General features: G+C 38.2%; 1 protein-coding gene across 1 annotated transcript; it reads left to right on the top strand.

The window, feature by feature from the left end:
• Positions 1 to 7106: 7106 nt before the first annotated feature.
• Positions 7107 to 9215, top strand: LOC122724855 (abscisic acid 8'-hydroxylase CYP707A2-like). The gene is made up of 6 exons (XM_043960758.1): positions 7107 to 7390; positions 7481 to 7799; positions 7900 to 8286; positions 8407 to 8581; positions 8741 to 8847; positions 8965 to 9215. Exons 1-6 carry the CDS (start codon positions 7188 to 7190, stop codon positions 9031 to 9033), a joined length of 1260 nt encoding a protein of 419 aa, XP_043816693.1. The 5' UTR covers positions 7107 to 7187; the 3' UTR covers positions 9034 to 9215.
• The last annotated feature ends 523 nt before the right edge of the window (positions 9216 to 9738 follow it).

Raw genomic sequence — 9738 nt, 5'->3', positions numbered from 1 at the left:
TCCACTCACCTCTGGCTGACTCTGACAACACCAAAGCAGCTGAACTCACTGCTGGGGTCCTCGGTTCCTCGGGTCCGAACCTACACAGGTGGACTCAAATGAGGGACCAAACATACTAGAACATAACTATAAACTACTCCCCAAAAACCCCCTAAAACATCATGAAACAACCATAGAAAAACATGCAAAGGAGGCCTGGACAGGGCACTTTCGGCGGCAGGTTCGGCGGCCGAAAGTCCCTCCAGAGCCGAAAGTCAGGCAGGTTCGGCGGCACCTTCGGCGGCCGAAACTCCCAGACAGAGACGAAACTCATGCATGTTCGGCGGCAGTTTTGGCGGCAGTTTCGGCGGCCGAAACTGCCAGACAGAGACGAAAGTCTCCTTTCGGGGGCAAGCTTCGGCAGCCGAAGGCTGCCTCCACAAGCATGTTGGGCGGCCGAAAGTTCCTTCGGCTGCAGAACCTGGTTTCTGCCAAAGGGCAGAAACTTGGCTCCCTTTGCACATTTCGCCTCCAAACCTTACAAACATGCATCAAACCTATTCTACAACACACATACACAAGTATACATGTTCCTAGGGGCCTCAAACCATCATAAACCCCATCTACAACACAACAAGCATCCACATTGTTCATGAGCATACATTTATACCCATAAACATAACCATAACCTAAACATGCATTCTAACCCATAGATCTACTTAAAACTTACTTAAAACATGCAATGAGTTTAAGATCGGCTCTTACCTCTTGAAGATCGAGAGAGAGACGACCTAAACTCGGAGTTGGGAGAGATTGGGTTCTTGAACCTCCAAGCTCCAAAACTTTGCTCAAAAGCTCAAATCTTCAAAACAAAGTTAAAACAAATGAAAATCTTGAAAGATCTAGAGGAAGAACATCAAAGATTGGTGAGGGACGGCGGAGAACTCACCTTGGCCGACAAAGGGGAGAAAAGCTCGCCCGTTTTCGGCTAAGGGACCCTTTTATAGTGGTTGGCCAGGCCACGTTCAGGGGCCGAATGTGCCTCCGCATGCATGCCATGTTCGGCGGCCGAACCTGAGTTTTCCTCCAATGTTATTTTCATGCAAAAACTCATTTTCTTTCATGTTTAAAATATAAAACACATTAAAACATTTTATAAAAACATGGTTCTTACCCTTCTAGAGGCCTCCGACATCCAAGATTTCACCGGACGATAGGAATCCCGATACTGGAGTCTAGCCGGGTATTACAGAAATCATAAAACGTCATTTATTTAGAAATTAAAAAAAAAACTTTTAAAGACGACAGATGAAAAAATGAAAGGAGTAATTCAGTATAATCTCTAAAATTTAATAAAACTCAAAATTTATTTATTTTTTTAAATAACAAATAATTTAATTCTTAAATTTTATTTTATTAATGATGTAGTAAAAAAATAGGACTATACTGTAATTGGTTAGATATATAAGAAAGAGAACATAAGATGGCGAGTGTTCATGACAACCACTCCGACGCTCATGTCAATAAACAGGAGAAAATGACCAATGTGGAACTTTGAGAGTAGTTGAGTAATTAGCTCTATGATCGCTCCCTTTTATACCGTAAGAAAATGAAAATAAATATAGTATTTTCTGATAATCTAGTGGTAATGTAGTCGGCTGCCTAATATAGAATTTTGCCAGTTAATAGGTTGGTAATCCCATAATTACAGACATAATTGAGATATACTAGATTGTACCTGATTACGGTAACTTTATGCGGAGACTCATCCTATTCAGGAGAGGGCAAATCTTGATGATAAACCAAGTGTTTAAGGTGTCCGGGTCTTCCTTTCCTGGGACATTACTGCGTTACCCATTTATCAGATCTTTACCACATGGTCTGTTCTGTGGTGAAAGCTCATGGGCTACTTTGGACGACTCTTGTGCAATATCAAAAGTCCCCCATTGATCTTCAATTCTTCATATTCGAAGGTGACAGTTTGCATTTTCGGTCTAGGATACATGTTGAGATTTAGTTGGTCTTTACAGTTTGCATCATTTTGCCTGCTTTTGACCATGATGATTGTATTATTTCTCGAGTCGTATTCAAAGCTTTGCTGGCTACGCCACTGTATAAAAATATTTTTTTCTCTTCTTTTACTTACAATTATTGTTTGTGGAATAAATGAATAGGGATACTTTCTTTTCTTCTTCCGAGAATAACCAGATCCATGCAAGGATATCATATGGTCTACAAAGAGCAGCTAAAGACGGGTCTTCAAGAAGATGCAAGCATATTGCCCAGCTCTATGTATTGACTGAGAACTACAACTAGCCATACTATAATGGTTTTTAGTGCCACGACCCCTGGAAGGGGATTAGATTGTGCAAGATTGATTCTAAGGGTCAGGCTAGAAAGGTAGTTGGAGAAACGACCCTCTTCATAAGGTTTTACCTAGATAAACGACATCTTCTCGAAGGATAAGGTCAAACATGAGGGCAGGGGACAAGCTGAGGAGAACCCCACTGACCGGGTCTCTAGTAATGACGTAATAGGTGTTTAAGAAATTCTGATCTAATAGAGACTTGCAAGGAATAAACTGAAGTCCTCCTTCTCCCCCTGTAATCTTTCATAATGAAAATATATGTTCTGCATTTATATTCTTATGTGTTTGTATGTTTCGTATTTGTCCTATGTCCTCATCGCTACCAACGACTTAAATAATCTTTTAACAATTGATCAAGGGGCTACTGCCCAACCAAACCATAAACCTAGTGACCACTTGTTTTTGCCAAAAAAAGGGGGCTAATGTAGATTCACTTAGTAGGTCCTAAGACCTGGTTAGTGGTAATAAAATAATTTGGAGAATTTTTTGCAAAACAAGATCAATACCTAGACATGTGGTCTAGTGAACTCCCGCCTTCCAATCATGAAAATGTCTCAGAGAAATTTTGCGATATGGGACTTACACTCGGTCGCATGTCTGGAGACTTGGTCATAAGACTCACCCCATCAACATCAATCTTTGATTGAAACCTTCGTCTTTTGGGGATTGGCACTCACAGGTTCACCTATTGATTGCTCACCCGATAGCCTTATAGAAGATGCTTTGTTTTGCGAGACTAACACTCAGATTGCAGCATGACAAAACTCGCCTTGTGGTTTGGCATAGATAACTTTGATTAGTAGGACCAACGTTCGGTCTTCTGGCGTACTGATTAGTGGGACCAATGCCCAGTCTTTTGGCCTTGTGGTATGGTTTAGTAGATACCGCTTTATGGCCTTGATTAGTAGGACTAACACTTGGATTGTAGTTTGGCAGAACCAGTATTGTGATCTGGCCTGACAGAACCCATTTTGTGGCCTTGTTTAGTGGGACCGACGCCCGAATTATAATCTGATGGAACCCACCTTGTGACCTGACCTAGCAGAACCGATTTGTGGCCTTGTTTAGTTGGACTGACATTCCGATTGTGGTATGGCAGAATCCACCTTGTGGCCTTGTTTAATAGGACCGACGCTCAGATTATGGTCTGGCGGAACCTGCCTTGTGACCTGGCCTGGTGGAACCTGCTTTGTGATCTTGTTTAGTGGGATCGACGCCTGAATTATGATCTGGCAGAACACGCCTTGTGACTTAGCCTGGCGGAACTCATCTTGTGGCCTTGATTAGTGAGACCAACACTTGGATTATGGTCTAACAGAACCTACCTTCTAGCTTGACCTAGCGGAACCTACCTTGTGGCATTGATTAGTGGGATTAATATCCAGATTGTGGTCTGGTGAGACTTACCTTGTGGCCTTGATTAGTAGGACCAATGTCTGGATTGTGGCTTGGCCTGGCGGAACCTACCTTTTGGCCTTTTCTTCTCTTTAATCTTTTTGAGGAAGGTAATCCCAACGTTCCTTGTTGCTGAAAGAGCATAACACATGAAAAAATACCTCGTTAACTGTTATTGATAATTTTTTTCTCAAACTATATATATTCCAAGAATGAAAAATAATTTGCCATCTAACTTGGCCGGCTTATAGGACTCTGGCGAATGACCTTCAAGACCCTAAATGATCCTTTTCAATTCTCGCCGAGCTTATTAGACTGGCTGTTACATCTATAATTTGCTTATTTTTCCTAATTATCACTAGGTCCTTTCGTGGTTACATGAATGATTCGACAAGCTCTCGGTCAGGGGTGGTTTCGGGGCTTGTTGTCTTGGATTTAGGTCTCCTCTCTTCCCTACCCTTCTTGGTAAACTTCAAAGAGTGACGTCCCTTATCAGCCTCTCGATTTCATCTTTTAGTTGTCAACACTCCTTCATTGTATGACCGTGGTCTTCATAAAAACTGCAGTACTTGGTCTTGTCTCGTCTTTTCTCCTTTTCGAGATTGAGCTTGGGCAACCACCTGACTTTCTTGTCATTTTTTCTGATCCACATTAAAATATGTGTCAGTTAGTCATTTAATGGAGTATAATTCTTATACGTACTCTGGTCATTCCTCATTTGGGAGACGAGGTAACTCCTGTGATCTCCTTCATATCCTCGCCTTTTCAGATTTTGGCTTTGCTTTTGGTTTGCCTTCTTATCCTCTCTCAGTGCTTGGACTTCGTCATCCAGCATGATATACTTTTGTGCTTTATCTATCAACTGTTGATACATTGCTGCTGGATTTTTAATTAAGAAATCCATGAGTTTGATGCTGCGCGTTCCTTTCTTTAATACTTTACATGCTATCTCATGATTTAACTCCTCCACCTGTATTGCTTCAGTGTTGAACCGTGAGATAAAACTCCTTAAAAACATGCCCTCTCCTTAGCAAATCTTTAGCAAGTCAGAGAAAATTTTTTTAGGAGGTATGCATGTAACAAATCTGAATTTAAATAATGTAGCAAACTGAGTAAAGTTTTGAATTACATCTAAGCTCAAATGTTGGTACCATTTTTGAGTCAAACCTGTGAGTATTGAAGGAAACACTCGACACAACACAAAGTAATTGATGTCCTAAAGCTGCATAGTCGTCTTGAAGATCGCTAAGTGGCTTCTGGGATCTGCTATTTCATCGTACTTGTCCAAGCTAGGTAGCTTAAACTTGGTTGGGAATATTTTTACCAAAATTTCATCTGAAAGAGATGAGACATCCTCCATGCCAAAGTCCTTCTCTTGTTCCTTCTAGTACTTTTGAACAGGTCATACCGGTTTTCAGTCCACACCTTTCGGAGTATCGTCTGATTCATCTTCTTCGACCTTGGCCTTCCCTTTGGACGGTCTCTTAGTCACCTCTGTACGAGTCTTCTAGGTGTTGATGGGGGCTTCTTCCCTTCCCCCGGGAGTCGTGACTAATGCCTCTCTTCGAGCCTTGTACTGTTCAAGGGTAGCCTGCAACTTCTGGATGTATTGGAGCATCTGCTTGTTGGTCAAGTTGTTGAGATATGCTTCATTGACCATTGAGGGCATGTTTTGCCCATTGCCAGGAGCAGAAGAGATGATGATGCCCTCATTAGTAGCAACCTTAGCAACAACTCATAAACCACCGACCATTTCGAGAGAGAAGAGAGAGAGATTTCTTTTTTAAAAGGAAAGGAATAAGAGACTGGTTTTAATCCAAATGAACAGGAAAGATTCAATGGATTTCTCAATAATGGAACCAAATGACGTGGCCAGAAAATAGGGTTGTGCTATGATTGGCTGGACCTGCAAGAAAGAAAACGTGAGGTGGTGGGTGTCCACGACAACCACTCCAATGCTCAAGTCAGTAAATTGGAGAATATTGTGAATGAAGAACTTTGAAAGTAGTTGTGTAAAAGAATAGCGTACCTTTACATCTGTGATCGCTCTTCTTTTATATTATAAGAAGATGGAGATAAATATAACATTTTCTGATAATCCGGCAATGATGTAGATGACTGTCTAATATGAGATTTCGCTAGCTAATAGGTCGGTAATCTCACTATTATATGCATAATGGAATATACTGAATTATGTCTCATAACGGTAATTTTATGCGAAAACTCATCCTATTCAAGGGAAGAAGAGTCTTGATAACGAACCAAGTGTTTAAACTGTCCGAATCTTTCTTTCTTTGGGCAGTACTGCATTATCCATTTATCAGATTCTTGTCATGTGACTTTATTCTATAGTTTTTATAGTAACAGTTCATAGCTTATTTTGAATAACTCTTGTGCAATATCAGTTAACAAAATAGTCTTCTTATTAAATTTACTATTAATCAACTACGATTGAAAAAGACCGATTTAAATTAAAAAGATTAAATTATTATAAATATTAAAATTATAAAAAATAAATTATTAAAAAATATTAAATTAAAAAGAATAAACTATTATAAAAATTGAAAGTTAAATGATTAGATTATTCTAACTTAATAGTAAATTTTAACATAAAAATCATTTTATCAATAGAATAAAATATTAAAAATTAAATTATTTTTTATTAAAATAGTAAAAATTAAATTATAAATTTTAATAAATTTCGGAAAGTATATTATAAATTAACCATGAAAGAAAGGAAAGAGGGGAGAGATCGAAATGAGGTTTCGGAGAATGAGGAGGATGGAGCCCGTACGTACAAGTTGTACAACAACAGGGCACAAAAAGGGGAGAGATATATAATGATGATTTTGATAGATGTAGGCCCCACTGTCAAGCCACACAACTCAACTATGGAGAGAAGAGAGAGAATATAAAAGAGACAAAAGATGATTTTGATTATTATTGAAATTGCATAAAGGGTATCTCAAATTCACTTGAATTACATGATTAAAAATTCAAATGGGTTATTAAAATAATCAAAATCCATCCCCCTCTTCATACTCATAGAGCACTCAACCCCACCCCTCTCTTCTTCTGGTCAAATTTTCTCTCACACTCTCCATGTGTCTTTCTTCGCACGTGCTAACTCTCATGACCAAAACTGTAAAACTCACCATACCTAATACCATGCATGAGCTGGACCAGGATTCCGTGTGGATTTCAAGCTGTATTTGAAAGCTCCCCTTCTCTTTCTCTCTTTCCTACTTTTAGCTAACTATATTTTCCTTTATTTTTTTTCAAAAAAAAAAAAATATTTGGGTTTTTTTTGTGGGTTTTATTTTCTTAACCCAATAGCCTATAAATAAGTCTCTTCTTCACTTGTTTTCTCCACACAAGTTCTTTGCCACTTAGCTAACTACTTCTGCTACTACTTCTGATTCACACAAAATAACAAACACCATCTATGGAATTCATTTCCTTATTGTTTATGCTATTCTTTGTTTCAATTCTCCTTGTCTTTCTCTTCCATTCTATCTTCAAATTCTTTGATTTCAATCCCCGGAATTTGCCTCTCCCTCCTGGCTCATTGGGTTGGCCTTACATAGGCAAAACCTTCCAACTCTACTCTCAAAACCCAAATGTCTTCTTTGCCTCTAAACTGAAGAGGTGACTACTGACTACCAATTTTTCTTTAACATTGAAATTTTTGCATATTCTGCTAATGGGCTAATGGGATTTTGTTGTGTGTTGATGTAGGTATGACTCTGTCTTCAAAACCCACATCTTGGGTTGTCCCTGTGTGATGATTTCAAGTCCTGAAGCTGCTAAATTCGTGCTTGTAACAAGAGCTCATCTGTTCAAACCAACATTTCCTGCAAGTAAAGAGAGGATGTTAGGCAAACAAGCCATCTTCTTTCACCAGGGAGATTACCATGCTAAGTTGAGAAAACTTGTACTTCGTGCCTTTGTTCCTGAAGCAATCAAAACCACCGTCTGTGATATTGAATCCATTGCCAAAGACTCTCTAAAATCTTGGGAAGGAAGAATTATAAACACTTTCCAGGAAATGAAAACTGTACGTATTCTTCCATTTTCTTGCATTCTTATCAGTTAAAACAGAGAAGCTCTGTTTCTCTCTGCCTACGAACTGAACTGGTTTTGCTTGTTTGATGCAGTACACATTCAACGTTGCACTACTTTCAATATTTGGAAAGGATGAGTTCCTATACAGAGAAGATCTGAAGAGATGTTACTACATTCTTGAGAAAGGATACAATTCAATGCCCATTAACCTGCCAGGGACACTCTTCAACAAATCCATGAAAGCAAGAAAAGAACTTGCTCAGATCTTGGCAAAAATTCTCTCTAGCAGAAGGCAAATGAAGCTCGATAAAAATGACTTGCTTGGATCCTTCATGGGTGACAAAGAAGGCCTCACAGACGATCAAATAGCTGATAATATTATAGGTGTAATCTTTGCAGCTCGTGACACAACTGCTAGTGTTCTAACATGGATTCTCAAGTACCTTGGAGAAAACCCCAGTGTTCTTCAAGCTGTCACTGTGAGTATTGTCTTTAAATTCTGACATTATTACAATATTATTGTAGAATGAAAAATATAAAATAATAATAATAATAATTTAAATGACCTTGTTTTGTGTGCTGCCTTCTGGGTTTTGCAGGAAGAGCAAGAGGACATAGTAACAAGTAAAGAGAAGGGTGGTGAGGAAGAGCTTCTCACTTGGGCAGATACCAAAAAGATGCCAATTACTACAAGGGTGATTCAAGAGACACTGAGAGTTGCTTCAATTTTATCTTTCACTTTTAGAGAAGCTGTTGAGGATGTTGAATATGAAGGTCAGTGAGTTGTGTCAAATGCAGAAACTGAGATTTTTTTTTTCAAATTTTATTCTTTTGGGTTTTTGTCTTCAAGCTTTCTAAGAGGCTTAACTCAGATTATTAAACATCTTATCAATTATGGCAATAGTTTCTTATTTACTTAATTCTCATTTTCAGGATATCTAATCCCAAAAGGATGGAAAGTTTTGCCACTTTTCAGAAACATTCACCATAGCCCAGAAATATTTCCAGATCCTGAAAAGTTTGATCCTTCAAGATTTGAGGTATAAAGGGAAATTTGATTATAAAATGATCATTTCTATTTACCATTTTCAAAATGAAAGTTGATATGAAATTCTTTTTGATAATAATAATAATAATCTTATTATTTTTCAACACAGGTTGCACCAAAGCCCAATACTTTTTTGCCTTTTGTGCAGATACAAAATGCGCTACTTTCCTCCTTATAGAAGGCCACCAATTATGATCTTGATAAATTTTGGTAGCTCTAGGGCGAATACTATGCTTATGAGCTTCTCTCATAAGATCTCCTTTCAGTACACAATTTGTTGCCATATTGGAGGATCCCTCTATTGTCAAACATAAACTTATCATTCTTACATTGCTGAATTGCTCCTATTATTTTCATCAACTCTAGGTCTTTTTTTTTTTTTTGTGCCACTTGCTCCAAAAATATAAGTATCACTTTTATTTGTGCCACTAAAGTAACTTTACAAGAGAATTCTACTTGTAAGATTTCATTGATTAACTTATAAAACTCTTTCACTATTGGTATTTTTTCTACTGTAATGTGAGATAAACAGCCAAGTAACTCTCGGCTAAGAACATTTGCTATCACATTTGCCTTACTCGGATGGTATTAAATCTTTCAGTCAAAATCACTAAGCAGTTCTACCATCTCCTCTGCCTCAAGTTTAGCTCTTTCTGACTCAAGATGTATCAAAAACTTTTATAATTTGTGAAGATCTCATATTTTACTCCCATAAAGATAATGCCTCCATATCTTGAGTGCAAATGTTACAGCTGCCATTTGTAGATCGTGTGTGGAGTAATTCAACTTATAGTTCATTAACTATCTAGAAGCATAAGTGATTACCTTATCATTCTGCATCAATACATAATCTAATTCCACTTGGAATGCATCATAAAACACT

This window comes from Manihot esculenta, chromosome 10 (genome assembly GCF_001659605.2).
Source record: "Manihot esculenta cultivar AM560-2 chromosome 10, M.esculenta_v8, whole genome shotgun sequence".
Taxonomy (NCBI): Eukaryota; Viridiplantae; Streptophyta; class Magnoliopsida; order Malpighiales; family Euphorbiaceae; genus Manihot; species Manihot esculenta.
The sequence above is the reverse complement of the archived record's forward strand: the minus strand, read 5'-3'. Positions and strand labels throughout refer to the sequence as shown.

Bases quoted from the DNA above. Each gene is read 5' to 3' on its own strand.
- LOC122724855 (XM_043960758.1), top strand. From the start codon at position 7,188: ATGGAATTCATTTCCTTATTGTTTATGCTATTCTTTGTTTCAATTCTC. The intron at 7,391-7,480 runs GTGACTACTGAC...GTGTTGATGTAG, and splicing joins TTTGCCTCTAAACTGAAGAG to GTATGACTCTGTCTTCAAAA. The intron at 8,582-8,740 runs GTCAGTGAGTTG...TCTCATTTTCAG, and splicing joins TGAGGATGTTGAATATGAAG to GATATCTAATCCCAAAAGGA.